This window comes from Mytilus trossulus, chromosome 1 (assembly GCF_036588685.1).
Source record: "Mytilus trossulus isolate FHL-02 chromosome 1, PNRI_Mtr1.1.1.hap1, whole genome shotgun sequence".
Taxonomy (NCBI): Eukaryota; Metazoa; Mollusca; class Bivalvia; order Mytilida; family Mytilidae; genus Mytilus; species Mytilus trossulus.
Window position 1 is genome coordinate 82,669,931 of NC_086373.1, and position 23,435 is coordinate 82,693,365.

The 23,435-nt window shown below is 31.6% G+C and overlaps 1 protein-coding gene and 1 long non-coding RNA gene across 2 annotated transcripts; both read right to left on the reverse strand.

Moving 5' to 3' along the window:
• Positions 1-4,678: 4,678 nt before the first annotated feature.
• On the reverse strand, positions 4,679-8,412 carry LOC134687281 (uncharacterized). The gene is made up of 4 exons (XR_010101754.1): positions 8,232-8,412; positions 7,385-7,463; positions 6,258-6,321; positions 4,679-5,879 (listed from the first exon to the last, which is right to left on the reverse strand). It is a non-coding gene; the product is annotated as an uncharacterized LOC134687281 (long non-coding RNA).
• A 250-nt stretch (positions 8,413-8,662) lies between these two features.
• On the reverse strand, positions 8,663-23,225 carry LOC134687287 (interleukin-12 receptor subunit beta-2-like). Its single transcript, XM_063547446.1, has 11 exons — positions 23,080-23,225; positions 16,443-16,529; positions 15,938-16,052; positions 15,155-15,327; positions 14,381-14,520; positions 13,297-13,450; positions 12,915-13,006; positions 12,511-12,718; positions 11,401-11,540; positions 10,639-10,807; positions 8,663-8,987 (listed from the first exon to the last, which is right to left on the reverse strand). Exons 2-11 carry the CDS (start codon positions 16,513-16,515, stop codon positions 8,824-8,826), a joined length of 1,428 nt encoding a protein of 475 aa, XP_063403516.1. The 5' UTR covers positions 16,516-16,529; positions 23,080-23,225; the 3' UTR covers positions 8,663-8,823.
• Positions 23,226-23,435: the final 210 nt, after the last annotated feature.

The window sequence follows — 23,435 nt, forward strand, 5'->3', positions numbered from 1 at the left end:
CCACATCTTCCTATATCTATTTAATCAAATATACAGAATTGTATATAAGAGCAATTAATTTGATTACTATGGTACCCTTTTATGGAGAAACCCAAAGTAGATTATTTCTTTTAGAAAGTTTTAAAATCTATTACGTGGTATGGTTCTGTAATGCTTGGAACAAACAAAGTTCTTTAGAGGTTTCAAAGATCCACATATTAATGATAATATGCAAGTTAACAGTATCATAATAATTATGTGATCCCTCTTTGACTGCTGACAAAATGTTTTATTGTTAGAAGATGCAGTTGAGCCAGAGTGCATCATTTGTTGTACGGAATTGACTGAAGTTCCTCAGATTTGTTGATCATTGAATTGAAGATGCAATGAAGCAATGACGGAAATTTGACTTGCTCAAATCTCACCTTTATCAAAAGTTGTGTTTTACGTGGCATATCTGAATACGGTCTTAGTAGTTATCAAAGGCACCAGGATTATAATTTAGTACGCCAGACGCGCGTTTCGTCTACATAAGACTCATCAGTGACGCTTATGTCGTGCATTTACACAGTTTACTTGTATCTTGCACCAAAGTATCTAGGCCAGCTTGTTCTCGTTTTACCCATACTCTGGCGAAGTTTTCAACGGAATTCATTATTTTCTAAAAGTCGTGGTTTCTAATTGTTGTGCTGTGGTTATTGTTACATTTAGAGGACGATTTTTTCAATAAATTATCTGCGTACCAATAGGACCAATCGTTATCCTCTTCTTGCCGAGTTATTTCTTTATTCATGTGATTGTTATGTAAATAAAAACATTTTTCATTATTCTTTAACTTAACTTTCTTATATATAAATGATATACTTTCTCTAATTAATTCAAACTTTGATGATTTCATCCATCCCATCGAACTTAAAAAATAAGGATACAGCAGATACAGTTCACTTGACTCACATCACATCATTGAGAACATATCCTTACGAGAAACATAAGATTTAAGTTTCTTAATTCTTAATTTTCTATGAAGCAACATTCCAGCAGTGCCTGCATATGGAGTAGTAAACGCTTGATAAACGATTGGAAGCTATTAAACCAAGATTACTAAGTGGAGAAGTTGGAATCATTCTCCAGAAAATTCATACGCCTTCAGGAGTTGCTTGACCAAAATAGAATATTTTTATTATAGATTATGATTTTTAATGTTTGTGGAGTTTACCATAATAAAGTACCCCACTGAAGGTACATTCTAGTTCTCAAATTACATTATCAATTGATTTCGTAATAGGTTTGACATGTTAAACTACTGTTAATTATGTCGTGGTGACGACAGATTTGTATTTTGAAGGTGGATAAATGGAACCAATTCTCTAATAAGTGGACTCTAAATCCTGCTGCAAATGTTTGCACCTGTCCTAAGTCAGGAATCTGATGTACAGTAGTTGTCGTTTGTTTATGTAATATATACGTGTTTCTCGTTTCTCGTTTTGTTTATATAGATTAGACCGTTGGTTTTCCCGTTTGAATGGTTTTACACTAGTAATTTTGGGGCCCTTTATAGCTTGTTGTTCGGTGTGAGCCAAGGCTCCGTGTTGAAGGCCGTACTTTAACCTATAATGGTTTAATTTTTAAATTGTTATTTGGATGGAGAGTTGTCTCATTGGCACTCACACCACATCTTCCTATATCTATCTAAGAACAGAAATAAAAAAATGAACAGTTGGAATGATGTTTTCATTTATCTTGTTTTTGAGTAAATGATCATCTTCTGGCTGTTTATATTTTAATACAGGTGTTTTCTGTATGATATATGATATTACAAAAACAGCGTATTACAGTGGTCCGTGTAGCAGCAAAAGACCTTGGTAACCTAGTCGACGTCCTAGCTGGTATGTTCTTTGCATTGTTGTGTATCAGTAATAGAGCTAACATATATATAATATATACGAGTAAAAAGTTTCTTGAATGGACAGAGTTGACATCGAATTGGTTGTTATATAAAAAGGAAGCAACAACTCTAGGAAAAATTCAAAATTTATTTAGAAAATTTCTGATTTTTCAAAGAAAAACAGAAAATATGTCTGACTATTCGTATCGGGTAGTTTGTTTTAAAGATAAATTGATTCATCAATGCACTCTGAACAATTGTGTAGTCAAATATATAGAATATTGGACAACATAAAAACAATGTGGATAAAGGTGAAAAACAAACACCGTCTGTCTGCGGAAGATATCTTATGTTCTAGTGCAGTGATATATTTTCCTGTGTGCAAAGTTAGTGAAACTAAAACATTTCAGTCCTGTCCGTACCATTACATTTGGTACTGTGCTGATTATTTCCATTTGAACTTTCAGTGTCTTGCAGGTATTGACGTTCGATATCATCAATGCAAGAGCTAATGGACAAATTAAGATGCTTTTTTTTTTTATGAATTATCATCTTTTTAACGCCGTTAGTCGTATTGTAATATGCGATTTTTTAATCTATTGTATGACGAGTTGACATCCTTGAAGGGTTCAAAATATTGAATTAATGCATAAGAAAAAAGAGTCAATATATTTAGTTTTATTGCATAAGCTTTTTGAGAAAAAAGTAGAAGTGTTTTGTGAAATTTGTTTTTATTTTGAATAAAGTTCTGTATAATGTGCAATTGGTGTTATCATTGAAGTACACGCAAGTTTTTCAAGTATGAATTTGATAGCAAGACTGAGGTAACATAAGAAAGTAAGAATTGTTAGCCTATACTGATTTTTCACGTTTCTGACATTGTCACTGTTCGTTATTCCTTTTTTTTGTTTGGCTCTGATATTTGATATATTTGATGACAGCATTACAATGAGACTTTAAATCGAAATAGTACTCAGGTGTCTCAGCCACTTACAGTATTATTTGATTTAATTGAAGTTTCGGTTGCGTTTTTTAAAATTACAAATAATTATCAAGCATAATCGATCATTTGTAAGAGTAGAAAAAAGTGTTAGTTCATGGTGACAAAGTTAAACTTGTCATACAGGAAGTTTTTTTAACGAAATCATGTAACCAGCCTGTCAAGTTGTCCTATCCCTTAATTACTGAATACTTTTCAAATATATTTTAAACTAGAACTTGTATTCCCACGAACACGTTGTCGGTATAAGGACGAATATACAATGAGTGTCTGGCATACGTTTTATCTTAATTGTTTTAAGTCTCCATATTATGTGTTATCAATAAGGTATGTTTTCGATTTTACCCAATTATTAGCTTACTCAAGCTCTATGTATTCTTAAATCTTCGTTATGAGTTTGCAATTTTACAAAGAGCTAGTATTTGAATAGAAACTTAAACATGTAGAATGTTTGTCCAAGTTTTCGAAGCACTATAACCAAAAATTACGATTACCAATTACATAAAATTTTCTTTGTTTTCAAAACATCCTACATATATTATCGAAATGTTTTGTAGAACATCATGAAATGAGTAATACGAGATATATAAAGAGTTGTCAAAGGGAGGGTTGGACCCCTCAACCAAGTTTGATCCGATGGAGAAAGTTAGAGATTGTCAAAAATTTATATACAAAAACTCTACTAAGGATCAGAAAACAGCACAAGGCCACCAATAGATTTTCAATGTAACATAAGGCGGGCTTCAGCTGGCCCTTCAACAATAATGTACACTAGTTCGGCGAAACGGACGCCACACTAAACAAATGTATAATTTACTTGTACGACATTTGAAACAGGAAAAACATAGAATATCACCGAGTTTTACTCTGCATCGTAGCGAGAACAAGTACATTTGTTTTTTAGTTTCCTAAATTGTACATTTATCATTTTATCCTGCAATGTTTAACCTTGACGCTGTTATACTTTTATGAGTAAACATTTCTTAAACGTCAGCCGCGAAGAGAACCCGAAACTAACTACGACATAAAAAGTAATTCTAACATTATCGTCAACGTAGAAACATAATGACAGGAGACTCAAAACTAAGCTGATATGGTGATATATGTTTACAACACCCTACGTAAGAAGAAGAGAAACATATAAATACTGACCCAAGAATCACTATTGGATTTTATTATCATTACTAAACATATAGTCCAATGTATAGACAGTTCATTTCTTGTAAATTTTGCCCATGCACCCTCTATAACTATATCATCATGCTTAATGTACAAAACAGAAGCAAAAAGAGGGGAGGGATTTTGGGTGAATCTAGGGATAAGAAGTCATCTGGTTCATTCGAGAGGAGTAAAATATGAAAACTTCTTTTTTCAATAATGTTTACATAACTTACATCTATTGTTTTATCAGTATCGTTGAACAAATCTTAAGACTATATTTCATTCTTTAATGGTCAACCATTATTCTCAGTAGAAGAGAGAACGAATTATCTCGCATGCTATTTATGTTTACCCATACATGTATGTGTTCTGTGGTACTACACTCCGCTTCATCATTTAATGGTATGTATATGGATGTTCAACTGTGGTGTGCGATCAATTTCTCTGCGGGACGATGTGTATCAATGTGCCGTGACGTGTCAGTCCATTTGACTTACTTTTACTTAAAACTGTAAAATAAGGGCAACAGTAGTATACCGCTGTTCGAATTAATAAATTGGTTGAGGAAAAAAACAAATCCGGGTTACAAACTAAAACTGAGGGAAGCACATCAAATATAAAAGGAGAACAACGACTAAAAAGAAACACATCACTAAAATGTGAAACATTGAGTACGAGCATATATTTGTCAATGAACTTTTTTTTAATGAACACGGAGGTGAAATAAATTGTTCAATTCAAATACTTTACAACAAAATTTCTATATACAAATAAAGAAAATATCGAGTGTGAAACACTTGTGTTGAAACCCGACCTTAATCTTTAAAAAAAATATCTCTCTTTCAAATAACACAATACAGTTATATTTTTAATTCTTGTGCTGAATCGTCGTTAGATAATCCGTTATGTATCAGATTTGACAGTTGGATGTTTTCTTTAGGTTCTTCAGGGTATAATTTAGATGAATATATCAATCTCAGTCGATGTTTCTACATTGTTTCAATAAAAAGTATTTCATTTGCCATTGGTAAATACCTTTAAAGGGAAATGAATTCACAATCGTTGAATTTATGATGGGGGTTATCTCCTTGATTTGTCAATTAACAGTGTGTACAATGCTGGTTGGAAATTACCATACTGATTGTCTGCAATTAAAGTTACATGTAAGTAAGTGTAAATATTGCAAAGGATAAATGTGCATATGCTTACAGGTCTTACACTAATTACACCGTATTGACTCACAATATTTTGACAGTAGATCAGGAAAAATACAAATGCATAGTGACATTAAAGTAGTCAAAATGTAAATCAATTTCAATCATGCCGACTGTAAATTAAAGAATCAGCCTCTTATTCCTTGTTGCTCTGATTTTTCATTGTTCATTGTGACCTTGTTCGGTTCTAAATTCTACCAGCCATTTCCCAAAGACACCCTTCGGTTTATTGTAATCGGTTGTCCGTCTTTGAGAACCTTTACACATTCTTTAAGGAAATGTTGGAAAATCATTCAATTTCCATATCTCTCAGATGATAACGAATTCTGCATAGGATCCAATCAAAGAAGATTGCGTGGATCATTGGATATCATTCCGTCCAGCGAAATAAGTACAAAGGAAATCCATAATTCCGCTGTCAGGTATTCAAAAGTGGTAACGCAGAATCGGCGTTTTGAAGCAGATTGGAATTTCCTCTTGATGACGCCATACCAGAATCCCCACGTGCGCTAGATGAAGACTCCCCAGATGGTAAATGAATTCTTGAATCTCTATTCAACAGCAGACAAAAATCTCCGGTTGAAGATGGAAGGTTACGGTATCTTTGAGTTAAGCTCTCAGTATTTTGATTTGAATTATTCTAAAACAAAACAACAACAAAATATGGATAAAGCATAAACAAAAAAAAAGATTGTTTTCCTGGTTTTTTTTCTCTTTCTTGAAATTCATGGTAACTAAGTTCATAAAGATTTCGTTCTGACATATCAAAATTATACTGCTATATTGCACTCTGCCCAGTTCTAAACTCTACATACAGCGTTGTGGAAGTGTGTATGCATTTAAAATAACACTAATATGCAATCACATGTTTTCGTTAAAAAAAAAAGGGTAAGTAAACATTTGTGCACATATACTTATTGATCGAAGTATCGAACAAGTAAAATAGTCAATCCTCTGTGTTAATATATAAATAACTATATTTATGTTCAGATAAAATAAAATATTTCAAAATACTTACGTTTATATGTGGTGTTTCTATTATGAATGGGCGTTTTATTGTCTTTATTGTCCTTCTAACTTTCCTGCAGAAGATAAAACAGGTTTACAATATATATATATATTCGTCTTCAACTAAATAGAAGAAATGTACCTTAAAGGGATTAACATTCCTTTCTCTTTTCGAATTTTCATGTAGAGTAATTCCTATTCTCCTTTTTATATCAATCAAATCCCATTTTACACTAAAAGAATGAAATAGATAAAATCTGCCATGATAGATCCGTGTTTTTACTCGCTTGCTTTTAAATTAATAAACACTATATTTCTTAGTTCTATAACTACTAGATACAGTCATACTTCGAATTTCAAACTCTTGCAAAACTGCTAGCATTAAACAAAAATAAATATATCTACAATTAATTTCCGGTTGTAATAAGAAAACTAGGGCAAATTAAAACAGATAGATTTAGAAACAGAGAAAAATATGCACCTTATGATCAGCATGACTTTATCAAATAACAATACTAATTCTAAAAATCCATGTTGAAAATAAGGGGTAGGAACGCGATGTCGCGGGTGTGTTTTATTAAAAAAAGATATTAAAAAAACACATTAGAGAAAATCTGACATTTTCGTAACTTAAAAATTTCAACGATACAAGTTCTATAACTCAAAATAAAAACTGAACGGAAAAATATTCCCAATTAAAAAAGCAGGTTAATTCATTGCTTGCGGTATATAGTTCACAAATCCTATGAAATTCGATCAAAACGTAATATGATAACACAACATACAAGAAACTTCTCTCATATTTTAATACTCAAGTTCAATTAACTCCTTGCCAGAATTCGTCAAGATCAGCGCAAAAGTTGTGTTAAAACTTCATGATAACCAATTGTCAATATGATTAGTTAGTGTTAAAAAGAACAGTTGGAGGTATGATAGATCTATGCAAAAACAAGTTATTCCTATTCAATAAATTAAAAAAAAACGGTGAATACAACATGGACACATCAATGCATAAAATTTATGTTTGAAGTCTTTATATGATTAAATGATGCCATAATCATGTTGAAATTGACGTGTTTGAAAAACAATTAGAATATCATTACCAAAGTATCCAAATAGTTCTACTAATTACATTACCTCACTATCATACAACATCCAAATATAGCTAAAAAGCAGAATACAGCCCCAACTGATAATAAAGCTGATACTAACACCCCTGCAATTGACAAGTTGTATGTATAAAGATATATCATTTTTGTTTTACACTGTGATCTGATATAGATGCAATGTCATTTATCACCCAACTACTTCAGAATTGAAGAGACATTAATATTCATCCTAATACCTGGTCTGTTTTATATGACAGCTGTGGTATGTGTCAGCCTTTTGTTACCTGCAAGTCAGTTCTCGCAGTATCAGTGTACTAGGAGACTTTATTCGAACATTGCGGCAAATATATTTATTCATACTTTCGAAATTCTTCTGTCATGGGCATATAAATGAACTTAAAAGAATAAGCAAATTTCATTAGTATTGCTAAAAACTAATAATGTCGACATTCCAGGCATCTTTTCTGACTTGATTTATTCTATGTAATTCTTGATTTAGGACCAAAGTCAAAATGTGGTTTTATACATGGTTATATGTATAATTAATCATCTGTTGCATTTTATAGGTTTGTTTCCTAGAATAGCTTTCCTCACTGTATTTGACAAAACCTAGAACGTTGGGTACTCAATGCACCTAAATTTTCTACTTTATTTGGCCTTTACATTTCATTCGAGATTCACTGGTGAATATTTTCTTGACGAAACGCGCATTATGCGTACACAACTTTTAACCTTGTATATTTGATTATTTTTTTCTCTCCATTTTACATGTAAAAAATGACAGCAAAACGTTGTATAGATAAGCACGTACAGTGTATATATTAATGTGTATTGCGACCTTTCAGAATGAAGAAGTATATAATATGTAAATTTACTTTTATTGCTAGATATTTGTATACATTCCTCTGTTGATGATCTTTTATCTGCATCCTTCCAATTTGGAAAGACTTTGACACAAACATTATCTTTTGTTGTTTCAATGAAAGCATGCTCGGTTGTACCAGCCACTTGAACTAAGGTATAATCTACGAAAAAAATTTAAACACAAGCAGTTAATACATAGATAAAGGAAGATGAGACACTTCTTCGTCCAAGTCATAATTTTATTTGTAAGAGTAAACCATTACAGGTCAAAGTACAGCCTTCAACACGGAGCATTGGTTCACACCGAACAGCAAGCTATAAAGCCCCAAAACTTACTAGTATAAAACTATTCAAACAGGCAATTGTTTATTTCAAAGTATACATTTTAAAAGTTGAAGATTAGCAATATTTTGATATGATCGTCACTGATGAGTCTTATGTAGACTTCCAAAAAAATATTACCTATACTGAGCAAAGTTAAACAAAGAATTTGTGGTTATTGTCTGTTTTTTTGAATTTTTGTCTTAGTTCAATCTAATCGTGAGACTTGAACATCGATATACTACTTTTGTATAAATGATCGTTCTGACTATCCTTATTTATTTAGTACTGATACCTGCCTTCGCATCCTTTTCGTTCACAAAACTGAATATTGTAAAAATCGATCAACTGTATGACCTTTTCGAAATTGCACTTTTGTAATCGCCATTTTACAAGGACACCATCTTCTTTTGGATAAAGTGTAACTTCTAACTGCAAATTAAATTCTGAAATGAAAAGAATAATATAATATAATGATATTTATGGTAATGATGTCTCTTCAATGATGCTCAATTACAAACCATAAGAGAGAATTGAATGTAATCATAAAAAACTTATTAACGTTATTTCCTTCTATATCACTATGCATTTTCTGAATAGTTGTACTGTATTACATCTATAAATATCATACTTCACGTGAAAATGAAATATCTTTATTGGCTAATTATTATTAATACGATGGAGACAATCTACTCTATCCCATGGCTGAGCGGTAGACATATTTTTAATGTCATCCTCTCGCGCAGACCGATCAAATTCGATCATGTAAAGGACAATAAATTGAATTTATAGACAATGCTCAAGTTCCAGGTTTTGGCTGAGGAATTATTCATAGTCTCAAATCAAAAATATGAAAAAAACTAGCTTCACTTATGTTAATTTTTTAAACGTTGTTATGTACGTGACATCATAGTAAAATACTTTCAAAAATGATAGTTATCAAAGGTACCACACTCAGTATAATAATTTAAATAACAAATAACTGAGAGAGTGATAGAGCAAATTGGTACCCCCTCGAAAAAAGCATGGTCAACCTTGGCTTCGCCGCTTTACTATTTTGACCTGAGCATCACTGATGAGTATTATGTTGACGAAACACGCTTCTGGCGTATCAAATTATAAGGCTGGTACCTTTGATAACTATAAGCAGGTCGAAATGTTTTTTATTTTTTTTATTTGTGTATTTCTCTTTCCTGAATGTTCATTTATTTGTACTGTAGTCCTGACATGTAATGTTGTCATTTCATTTTAATGTTATATTTAACATTGCCATAAAAGCGCCACAAAACCATGTTCATCCCACCATTTTTTCTTAAAATGTCCTGTACCAAGTCAGGAAAATGGCAGTTATTATCTTATAGTTCGTTTCTCTGTGTGTTGCATTGTCGTTTAGTTTTTTGTTACACTTCAGTGTTTTTGTTGTTTCGTTGTTTTCCTCTTATAGTTGATGTGTTTCCCTCAGTTTTAGTTTGCAACCAGGATTTGTTTTCTTTCAATGGATTTATGACTTTCGAACAGCGGTATACTACTGTTGTCTTAATTTGACCATGTTTTCTTGGAGAAACAATCTGCTCTATCACCCTCTCAGCTATGAAACGTAATAACCTTCACTGTTCTTACCAAACAAATATGTTTTATAATTAAAGTATATCATGACTTTCATAACTATCAATTTATCTTCTATTTATTTTACCATTTCTAACTATTTTTTTTTCTTTCTAACTTTTTGGTCTTGGCCCTATCTTATATTGGATTCCTAGAAAGACTTAACGCACATTGAAACTAACACCTTGGGGATCGGTACGCTGCTGATGACTTTCAGTAAACAAGGGTTCCATCCAATCAGTTGCTAGTGCTTTGGTAACTGCAGCATAATTAAATTCATATATCTAGCTATAGATGTGAAGTCAACAAAGTATGTTATTGTACTAACGCTACGGTTAGCACTGCACTGTCACGTTACCCTTGTGTGTTATGTTATGTTTGGCTTATAATTGCTTTATTTGTTGCCAGTATAGTTTCTTTCAGTATGCAGTTGATTTCATATTTTAACTGTTTATGATTTGAACTTGTCGAATTATCCCATTGATGCCTTACCTTTATTAACATCGATATAGCAGTCTGACCATTTAAAACCTGACGTCATATTGTTCTTTGATGTATACGATACACCAAATAAATATGTGGAGGCGTTTGTAAATGGTCCTGGTAAGGTTGAATAACTATGTCCATCTGCTGAGCTTATTTCTATCGAATTTGGAGTATCCTACAATAACAATAAAAGCTGAGGAGTTCCTTCTCAGAATTTTTCATTGATATAAAAGAGGAGCGAAAGATACCAGAGGGATATTAAAACTCATAGATTAAAAAAACCTGACAACGCCTTAACTGAAAAAGAGAATGTCAAACAAAAAGTACAATAACACAACATAGAAAAATAAAGACTAAGCCACACGAACCCACCAAATAAAAGGGGTGATGTCAGGTGCTCCGGAAAAGTAAGCAGATCCTGCTTCACATGTGGCACCTGTCGTGTTGATCATGTTATTACAAATCCGGTAAATAGTCTAATTCAGTAGGTCATATTTGTGAAAAGGGAACGAAATTTTAGGTACGACATTAGGAACATATCCGATATCATATGAGTAAGATCCATTGAAGGTACTGGATTTGCATACTCATAGATGTGTCATTTTCCACAACACATAAAGTATTCTGTAGATTCAAATGGATTGTTCATCGTAAGCACCCGCCATCAATTGTTACCTTTTTTTTTATCTAATTTGTCAAACGTGCATAGACCAAAATACATTCTGTTGTAATTGTAAGAGCAGTATAACCGTAATATAATCTATAAACCTTGCATATATCCCAGAAAGCTTGTTCACACCAAAATAAAGTGTACGATGAAACATCTATTGTTTCTGTAAACGTCCAATGCAACTCTATTTTAGATTCCATGTCTTTGACAGCAACTATTTCTTCAACAAATTCAATATCTATAACAGAGTAATTGTTTTATGTAAAAATTACAATGTCTGTTAAATTACCCGGTTTTGATTCTTCGAAAAAAAAAGATAAACATTAACAAAAAGTGTGTCTGATAATGACGAACACTTTAAGAAGTCAATAATTAAAGTCATAAGAAACGAGTGACCGGTGAAAAATAATGTTCTTCCAATTCTTGAACCAATGCATAAAAACATCATTAACTTAAGTCTTCTGTTCACGAATTTATAATTTTTTTCGAGTAAATTTTGTATAATCGTCATTTTTTTTTCAATCGGTCAGTGTTGTTGTGAAAATATGGCAGGTAATTAAAGTTCGTGTTTTGAAGCCGAAGTTTAACGATTGTCACCATTTGTCAACAATCGACACAAAAATCAACAAAAAAGCATGGAAATTGAGCACGTGTTTAACATGTATATTCAGATAATAGTTTATTTTAAGGACATCCATGCGTATTGTGATCACCGGATTTTTAGAAGATGGGTCACACTGAGGTCACTTTGCATACGGAAAATATGTCGGGGGAAAGAATTTTCTTCGGAAAAAAGTATATATTCATAAGTTTTAAAATCAAAACTATCAATTGAGTTATAAAAAAATATATGCATAATTTCTTTTGATTTGAGGTTTCCTTTGACTTTAATCAAGTATGATTCGGACTAAGAAAAGTGTATTCTAGATTTAATCAACTATAGCTCAATTAAACGAACATGTATATGTAATGTGATGTGTAGCGCTATCTCAGACTAGTAAACTTAACTTATATTCATTAATAAACCTATTTTTTAGCTAGTTTGTATTGTCGTTTATTTTTGTTGAACTTCATTGTTTCGGTTGTTTCGTTTTTTTCTTCTTAAAGTTGATGTATTTCCCTTGGTTTTAGTTTGTAACTCGTATCTATTTTCTCTCAATCGATTTATGACTTTTGAACAGTGGTATACTAATATTGACTTTTTTTACCTTTATATGATGGTATTTGAACAGACTCTAAGGTTGAATTTCCAATTTCGTTGTATGAGTATAGGAAAGCTTGATACGCCACAGTAGTATCGATGTTAAATGTAGAATAAAACTTTCCACTACTTTGGAGTAAAATTATCCCGTTTGCTGACATGAGATATACCCCATACTGTATTGTATCGCCATTCCACTTTGACTTTTCAATTTGCTGAAGAAAGAAAAGTAAGGAAATATGGTTGTTAAGATTGTAATACTTTTTTGTTTTATGTAATGCAAACAGAAATATAAAAGATAACTCTATACAAAGCAGTTAACAATTTTATGCAAGTTATCTTATTTTTAACTATATCGTAAAGACTAAATACAAGATATGTTTTACTGTAGAAAATTTCTTAAATCTTTACCTTCCAGAACATCGTGACATCGGCTGATGAATTCTTCGATGGTTGTATCCAGGAATATCCTCCAATATCTGTACTTGGTGGAGATTCAGGAACTAGTCATAAGACATAAGTATTTGAATATATTGATAAATAATCATATAAATGAACAAGTTATGATACAATCAGGAATCATGAGTATTGAATTTCAAATATGTTCCTTCCTACATTTAATAACGTACTGTTATTGTTGACAGAAAGTTTATAAAATGATGATTTTTTTTTTTTATACGTAGAAATAACTGTTGTCGAATTATTTAATTCGTCACTTTTTAATACAACTATGATTGGTTTTTTTTACTAAAAATCAGAAAGAAAGATTTCAGTGCATTTAATAAAAGTATACCTGTTTTGTTAGTTCTGACTATTGTTTTAACTATTTTACTCCAACGCCCTTTTCTTTCAGGTTTACATGTCACCTGTATTTCGTATCTCGTGTATGGTTTTAGATGACATATTTCACTGCGGACATGGCCTTTCTCGGAGCAAAGGGTGAGTATCTAAAATAATTAGAAGGTTTAATGATATCACTATATATTCTTACTATATATATTTAAGGGCAGCAATTGTCATAGGTCATTCTATCTTTGCATTTGAAGCATATTCTGTTTTTTCATCAATTAATTTGCCTCGAAGCATATTCCTTGTTTTAATGTGAGAAAAATTACATCGCAAAATTAGTTTTCGCAAATTTGATTAAGACCTGTCTAAGAAAATATGTTTTTTCCGAAAGTAAAATCTGAAAATAGATAACTAATCATTTGCACACAATTTTATGTTCATAACTTGTTAAAAAGTTTGACTCATTTCAATCACTTTTTAAAATAATGATAATGTTTAATAACCACATTTGACGTGTTTCTCTATTCTTTTCGCGTAAAACAACTTAAAACAACGGTTTGCTTGAAACAATTTCGACGAAATCAACTTTCAAATTTTTTTATACAGTTATATAAAGCAAATTTCTTACAAAGCAAAATAATAATATAAAGTTCATATTTTATAGAATAAAGAACCTGGTATATTGACAATACGAAAGCTATCCAACTGAAATTGATTCAAGCAATTATGGGTCAACAAGAAGCTGATATTTCCAGACATTTGTTTAATTCAGTTTTAGTCCAAAATATACATGAAATTTGTTGATCTTTAACAACAACCAATCACTTTAGAAATCATACACAAACTAAAAAAAATAAAATGTCCGTTATGTTTGAAAGTGCTAATTATCAATTAATAGATATCCTCCAAAATCATACTGATGTAATACTAGTATTGAAAACCAGTGATTTAACGATCTCAAAAAAGTATGTGCTAATAGATTTGGTGATTTGATAAAGAACTTTCCGTTTTAAATTTTCTGTGCAGTTCGGTTGTTTTGCTATATACGTTTTCCATCTTTTATGAACGTAGAAGAAAGCAGTAAGTACCTTGGTTTGCAGTGCTCTTTTCGGCCTGTACATAACATTAAAAGTCTTATTGTGCACATGATCTGAATGTTTCCATTCAAGTAACACGCATGACCAATTTTTCGCCATTGCAAACAGTCTATTGACAGGATCTGGGTATACTACGAAAAGAAGAAAGAATCATTATCGATTCATTTGTAATAGAAATTAACTCTTATCATAAATAATAATAAAAGATAAAAAAAAAAACTGATATGATAATTAAAATAATTGTCAGTAAAACCACATTTTAAAAAATGACTGTATTCCTCACACGTAATGATGTCATTCAGCGGTATTTGTAACATTGCCATAAAAGCGGGAGGTGTGGTTAGCCATGTGTTTCTCTCGGTTTTGGTTTGTGACCCGTATTGATCCGTTTGATCTATTTATGACTATTGAACAGCATTACTCGACTGTTGCCTTTATTTTTCGATGTTTTCATCTTATTGATCATGTGTTTCCCTCGGTTTTGGTTTGTTACCCGAATTTGTTTTTCGATTAATCGATTAATGACTATTGAACAACGGTATACTACTATTGCATTTATTTATTCATATCCGTACATAAAGAAGCAAAGTTGTCATTCATTGTGGAGGACAAAGCTAACACTTTTTAAGTATAAATATACAATATAACTATGAACGTGTGTGTCAATTGACAAGGGTGGCTGATAGCATTTGAACCTTACATAAGAAGTCCTCTTTACAACATAAAGAGTGATGCTTTTTCAGGCAACAAATGTATAAATCTTACCTGATTCATTCCATCTTACGAGGAAGAAGTTGTGTATATTACTGTTAATAGTGACGCTGATGTTATGTTTTCTCTCTATGTCAATATTATGGTCATTTATGCTCCATTCACATGATGTATTGTTGATAAGTTCAGGGCAATAGTACCACTTTGGAAATGGAACTATGGGTTGCCTGAAAGAATCAGAAAAAATAAATTATTGATTCTATACATTGTATTTGAAAATATTTTCTGAATTAATCGCCATCTAGTGATCAAACGGATAAAAGTATAAAACAGCAAATAATAAACACGAAAATGGTATGGTAATACATAATAATCCGAACTGTACAGTAACACCATTCATGTTTAGGAATTCTCGACTTTTCAACAATACTTTGCAAAATAAATATATCGAATTAAAAAGGTTACTATACTGTGCCAGTCTTGTCAAAGATCAAAATAAAGTTTAAATGAAGGGGTTGTAATCTAAGAATATAGATATAAACCATGAATAAATTGATATTCATCTTTTGAACCATTTCAGTACCGAAACACGATTTATATGTTTCTGGTGACTTGTTGTGTCATTTGCTATCGCACCAATCATCATTAGTTTAATACGTTTCCATTCCCATCCGTTTCAAATAATCAATCATTCAATCAGCCACAGGCATCAATAAGCGAAGTTAGTATATCAAAAGTCAGTTAAAGTATACTTAAGTCCAAACAAACATAGAAGTTAAAATAACCGCAATGTTATTAACACCGAAAGAAAAGATAATAAGTATAAAGTAATATTACCAATAAACCTTAACAGTCTTTATGTCAATACTATCTGTTATATTCCATGTACATATAACTCTCTCCCAGTTGTAAACAACGCAGGAAAAATCTTTAACGTAGCTCACATGATTATCTGAAATAAAATTAAAAGAAATTAAACAGAATGTAGTTCATAGCTGCAATATGTAACAAAAACTGTTAAACTGGTTGACTGTCGTGATCAAATACTCAAGGTGGATATTATTTTAGTGTCTTTTCAGTTTCCAAAATTGTGGTATTGTCCTAAATCCAAATGTCACAAGGCAAAGCTGAAGGAGAAATCCGGTCTTGACTATATTGTTCAAACCCTAAATGGTGCTACAATCGTTATGTTTATATCATTTATATTATAATTATCATTATCATTATTATTACTTTCTAACTCATGTATGTTACAATTGTCATCAGGGATATCGATATGTTTGTTTTGACCATTTTTTCATTTGGTACAAAGCAACCATTTAAATTTAACGTGGAACTATACCTTGAATGTGAGTAAAAACCAATCCTAATACACCAAGCACAACAGCTGAATGATACCATGACCAATTTATCATAGTATGTCCAATTCCTGCAAGAACAAGATTTAATCTTAATTATAGGAATTAAAAATGCCGCCAAATTATTGATTGGAGTTTAATGCCACGCCAGCTAATTATTGGTGTTTAACGCCACTTTCAACACTATTCTGCTATTTCGTTGCAGTCAGTTTTTATAAATAAGGAGAGCCAGAGTATCTAGATAGAAACACCGCGCATTCGATAGGCAATCAACAATTCTAGTCAGTTTATATTGGAGTCATTCACATCTGCCATGTGCGGGTTCTTACTCACAACCAAATACAGTTGTCGACTACTTAGGCCACCGTTGCCCCTATAAATGAAAAAAAGTTTTTAGGAACGTCAATTACATAGTTACGCCATAACTCTTGATTTTTAATATCAAAATAAAGTCTAGTTGTCATTCAGACAACAAGTAATATGCATGAATGAACTTTTACTACCCTTACGGAAGTAGGGATTTTTTTTACAATTACTGTCGGACATATTTTCGTGTCATTTTCTTGTTTTTGAAGTAGTTGTCACGACCATTATCACATTGAAAAGGTGTTGATCTGTTTTCAAATTTAGCAAAATGATGATATTGTTAATTCAAGATGACCGCCATGGAAAAAAATCAAAATTAAGTTGGCTACCCCTCTAATATGGTATAATACACCCTAAAGAACGTCAGTACCAAAGCATATGCTTTTATCATGATTTGCATGGTTTTGTCAAATTTCGGAACTAAGCCGCCCCACTAATATGAGTTTGGTTTTATTATTAAAAATTTCTCAAGGCATGCGAATTTGTTTACGTGGTTTAAAGTATGCAAAATGAGTGCAGTGTTTATGATTTGTTTTTCGTTCGATTTGTTTTGTAATGTGTTTTTTTTTTGTTACATTGTTACAAGAGAATCGGTTAAATATTGGCATGAAAAATTGAAAACGTTTAAAAATGGCTACTATTATTTGTATAATGGCTTTATAACATCCCCTAATTTCCTCAGAGAATTGTCAAACCAATTTAACAATATGGCAATCAAACAGGTAATAATTTAATTATGTTAAGTAAACACTATAAACTTATTGTGAATGAAATGTGATTTAGGTACGGGTGTCATTCGGTTTATCGAGAGAAATGATCGTGAAAGAATATCCAACGGCGGTCAAGTATTGAGAGACGATCGTGAAAGTTCTGGTAACGGATCGTGAAAGACATTTAATGTACATTCTAGTTCAGAATCTTTGAAAAAATCGCTTAATTTTCAAAACGCGGAACAAATCCGAACAAAAAAAAATGTCTGTCAAAATGGTTTAAAGTACTTAACATAACTGTGAAAGAAGATAAAGAAAATTTGAAGTACTTTTTGAAAAAACACAAAAGGCGCAATGCGTGTCTATGAAATTAATTACAAATAACACGCTTTTTGTACCTGTAATGGTCATATTTCAGAATATCATGATATATTGGAAATTTATTCTTTGGTGTATCTGATAGTACAGTAAAATTAAAGTATGTTCTTCCATTAAAAGCGTTAATTTGTTTATAAAAACCTTGAAGTTGTTGAATTTCTATCAAACTTGATCGTGAAGGATCAGGCAACGTATTATTCCGATCGTGAAAGAAAATGTGTGACCAGAATTAATACTAGTAATCAGAAATCAGTATTTCTTTTATCATTTGATAAATCTGCAAGTGGTTGAAGCCTGTAACTTTTTTGATAAGGATGAACATTAAAGCCTGTGTCGCACACCTTGGTCTATGTGAATATTAAACAAAGGAAGAAGATGGATTCGTGACAAAATTGTATTTTGGTGATGGGGATGTGTTTGTACATCTTACTTTACTGAATATTATTGCTGCTTACAATTATTTCTATCTATAATGAGCTTGGCCCAGTAGTTTCAGTGGGAAATGTTAGTAAAAATTGACAAATTTTATGAAAATTGTTAAATTGACTATAAAGGACAATTACTCCTTAGGGGGTCAATTGACCATTTTGGTCATGTTGACTTATTTTTAGGTCTTACTTTGCTGTACATTATTGCTGTTTACAGTTTATCTCTATATATAATAGTATTCAAGATAATAACAAACAAAAAACGCAAAATTTCCTTAAAATAACCAATTCAGGAGAAGCAACTTAACAGCAGGTTGTCCGATCTAACTGAAAATTTCAAGGCAGATAGATCTTCATCTGATGAAAAAAATTTCAAACTAGATACCCCAATGATGATTGTGGCCAAGTTTGGTTTAATTTGGCCCAGTAGTTTCAGCGAAGATTTTTGTAAAAGTTAACGACGACTGACGACGACGACGGACGCCAAGTGATGAGAAAATCTCACTTGGCCCTTAAGGCCAGGTGAGCTAAAAAAACAAACTAATAGCGTGTCTAAATAAGTGTGAAAGATTCAGCACTGTGAATCGGATTGTGCACTTCAGGCATACCGACACTAGTTAGCAAATAATATGGATATGCAACGTTTAAACCAAATGTTTTGTTATACATCAAACAAAAAATCATAGCAAAAAAAAACACATTTCATGTGTAATTTTGGATTGAACGATATTTTGTGCAACAGAGCTTTTTTAGTTCTTTATCAACAACGCAGATAAGGATTGATTTAACTACTAGTATATAGGACATACTCTAGAATACCAAAGCGCAAATGCTGTAATGTCTTGTTTGCTTTACTTATGATAGTATATTTGTTGAACGTCTATAATATCAAGGGTTTTACTAGAAGTGTCAAGTGCACTTAAGATTGTCAATGTTTCATAAAAAAAAAGGTCATGGTCAGATGAACGATGCCATACAGATCTCTACAAATATCCCGTACACTAAATAAATGTGTTTCGATCCTCACAGTGCCTTAGAAACTGACAATTGTAAAAGTTATGCTTGGCCAATTAATTCGGAACATAAGGTCAAAAGTATATGAACCCTGACTGACAGCCAGGCATAGACATCTTACTATCATTTAATAAATCAAACACAATTGAAGCCATCATGGTCATATAAGAAACATGCAGACAGACATATACACCATACACGAAACACCTTGTCGCTATAGCATACAGGCACAAAATGTATATATTCAAAAGGCCAAACAACATAAAACAAACATTGCCGAATGATACGTGATAATGAGTTCAATGTTAGTTGAAACCTTGCACAAGTCGAAAATATACACCTTACAATCATAACAATAGACAGTTATCCTAAAGCTCAACGAATCCTCGATACGAACTTGACCACTTAAATGAATCTTCATCCATGAAATGAGGCAAATTCAGGGTCAGGTGAATCCTGTCTGACGGACATTTAGTATAGGATTCAATATACAAAATATTGGTATCCTATAACTCATGACATGTTCACAAATGCCGCACAAATAATAATTTTAATGTATTTGCGCGTCTTGCGTACTAAATTATAAGCCTAGTACCTTTACTAACTATTTACACCACTTGGTCGATGCCATTGCTGGTGAACGTTTCGTACCCGAGGGTATCATCAGCCCAGTATTCAACACTTCGATGTTGACATGAATATCAATAATGTGGTCATTTGATACAAAATTCTTGTTTACAAAACTTTGAATTTTTCGAAAAACTAAGGATTACCATAGTCGTATTTGGTACAACTTTTTGGAATTTTGGATCCTCTTTGCTCTTCAACATTTTACTTGTTTGGCTTAAACATATTGAGGATGTTGACCTATTTAGCCTTTTTCAATATCAATAATTATCATATAATGGAAGAATAATGTGAACGTATTCGTAGCATCAGATCTTTCGCGATCCTTTTCACGATCTTCAATAATGCGGTACGTGATCTTTCACGATCCAAAAAATCTATTTTGTGTAGATAGTTCTTTATTTACCAAGTTTCAGATTATATTTATACAAAATTACTATAAAAACCGTTTGATTAATTCAATTACAATGCCCTTATTCTGATAAACGTAGTTTATCTAGACGAATTTGTGAAAACATCGGGTTTGTTTACATATTTTTACGTCATTGAAATGTCGAGAGGCAATCTGCCTTTTGTCGTTTTGTAATAACTATGTACTTTTGAAACTGGATATTCTGACATACTGATCATAATGTTAAACCATTTTGACAGACAGTTTTATTTTTTCGTAAATGTGTCTGTGTAATTTATTAAATTATAATATTTACTGAACTTTCATATGTCTTCTCGATTAAATGTCTTTCACGATCCATTACCAGGACTTTCACGATCGTCTCTCAATACTTGACCGCCGTTAGATATTCTTTCACGATCATTACTCTCGATAAACCGAATGACACCCGTCCACTTTCAGGCTGTGACATTTCACTTTATTTCTTCAGGTTACGAAAAAATGTCTTTGTCAAAAACTGCATGACTTGTTCCTTTTTTTTTTTTTATTTCATCTGCAATTGTCGAACCATGTTTTGGATTTTTTTAAACAAAAATCAGAAAGATATATTTGATTAATGTTGAATATCATTTACATATTCGCTATTGATTATTGTCAGAAATCTAGTAATTGACTGCAGAAGATCAAAATTAATGAGTGGAATCTTTCGGCGTTCATTCAAACTACAATCAATTTTCTCTGACTCTTTATTTGATGATGTTTTAAGTTGGTACCTTAACAATATGTTTGATAATCATAAAGTAAAATTATATAGAATAATATAAATAAAATAAACAGTTGAGCCATAATCGCATAATGCACCAACCCCCTAAATCATCCATTCAGTTCCTAAAGTTCTAAGACAATATTAAGCAATCGTAAAGGGAACACATTACATAATTGTACATTGTAGAATGTTATAAGATTAAATGTACCCTCCAGAAGATGTTTAGGGAAAGAAAAACTTTGTGTTACATCTATAATTTAAATAAAAAATATTCTTGGTTTACTACAAAGTAGCATAAAAAATGGTACACATTGCTTTTTTTCAAACGGACTAGAAAAAAAGCTTCGAGTTGATGTTCAAATCAAGATTTTTTAACATTAATGTCACGTTTGTCGGTACAAACTTGAAGCGCATTAAGGACCAAAAATTCCAAAAAATTGTGCTGGTGATACCCTTGGTGACGAAACATTTACCACCAAAGGCATCGACCACTCTCCTAGCTTAAAGTTGTCACTAGACTGGTTTTGGTTCCTTTTTCATAACACAATGGTTGCAACTTCCATAGCGTAAAGTAGCTCATAGATTATTCTGGCGCTTGCTCTAAACACAATGAATGCAACTCTCCTAGTGTAAAGTAGTCACTAGACTGTTTTGGTGCTGTCTATGTAACGCTATGGTTGCAACTCTCATGGCATAGATAAGTCTAGACTATTTTTGCTCTTTCTTAGACATAATGCTATGTTGACTATTTCTAAATCAATGTTGGATAGTAAACATAATGTTGCTCATGTTCCTTTCGTTTTTTTACTTTCATGCTGCGAAACGTTTTATGCATTTTGATTCCTGGTCTTGTCTTCTTGTCTCCAGCATAATTTTAACGGACGCGTGTAAGGAGGTGCTCTGATATCGGTACTTTACTATCTATAGTAGTATAGATGTTTTCAACGAATCCCCTTTGCCAATTATGTTCAATCTCAGATGTTGCAACGTTTTAAACGTACAGTTACAAAAATACTAAGAAATTCAAAAATATTATTTGACTAAAGTTAAATGACATTCCATGTATAACCAAACGAGAATAAACTGCAATCGTATGTATTAAGCAATTATAAGTTAAACAAATTACACAGAAATTAATTCAACAAGGCAAACAAAGCAGCAATTTTATGGTTGTAAATTGAAAATAATCTATCTGCATCTATTTTGTTTTGCGTCTTATTTTTTTTACGTGCAAATATTTTTTTTTTGATGAAAATTATTAATACATGAATGATAAGTTGCATTTTTAACCAAATCTAAAACTCTGGAAACTGCCAACGGTAAGAATTCTGGCAAAACAGTTCTCTTTTTGTTGGGTTCTTAAAAAATAACATCAATGGAAACTGTTTCCAATTTTATAAACTCGAATAACTGTACCAAAAAAAAATGAATTGCAAGTGAGTTTATATAATCAAGTATCTTTATATGATATAACACAATAGGAATTTACTTTTTTTTCATTACTTTGTATATTTTGAAAATAATTTAATTCTAAAGCAACAAAATATTTCTAACACGGGTTCAAATAAACAGGGTAGATTTTGTCGTAAGTACCTTTAACAGTACCTACTTTTCTCTACGTTTTATTTTAATTGAAATTCCTTTCGGAAAATTTTCAGTATGCATCAATGAGTTTGATATACAAATATTTATCTGTTGATAACATGTATTAACAAATTCGTTAAAATTCTAAATTTAAAATACCCATTGAAAACTCATTGTATAAATAGAAGAGTGTTTTGCCATCTCATATGAAATTATGATTAGGAATAAAAATAACCTTATGCTGAAGTTAGTTAAAACAAATGCAGACAAAATGCTTTTAACAGAAACCATCTAAAATATTCTAAATACATTGTCAAAAGTAAAACAATCATGAAAAAAATGAAAACCTGAACTCACCCTTTCGAGGCTATAATAATGTCAATACTATGTCCTGATATGATTTGCTGTTTTAAATGATTAAATGCACGTGGTTATCCCACATGGGAATTTCATAACAACAAAAATATCATAACAAAATAAGGTTAAATGAAAATCAACTTTTCTACTGTAATTCAGCGTATCAAATCAGTCAGGTGAAGACAAATTTATAGTTTAAAGTACAGTATTGATATATATTTCTAAATTAATGTTCAATAACCATGAAAATCAGTTAGAAAGGTAAATATTTATTCACTTCGACAACTATTTCATTGCTAATAAAAATATTAAACTAGAAGATAAAAAAAAAGTGCAAACAATAATTAGAATGACAA

Excerpts from the sequence above, each read along its gene's own strand:
- LOC134687287 (XM_063547446.1), bottom strand. The coding sequence starts at position 16,515 with ATGATAAATTGGTCATGGTATCATTCAGCTGTTGTGCTTGGTGTATTA. Across the intron at positions 16,053-16,442 it reads GGTTTTTACTCACATTCAAG|ATAATCATGTGAGCTACGTT; the intron begins GTATAGTTCCAC and ends ATTTTATTTCAG. Across the intron at positions 13,451-14,380 it reads AAAGAGCACTGCAAACCAAG|ATACTCACCCTTTGCTCCGA; the intron begins GTACTTACTGCT and ends TAATTATTTTAG.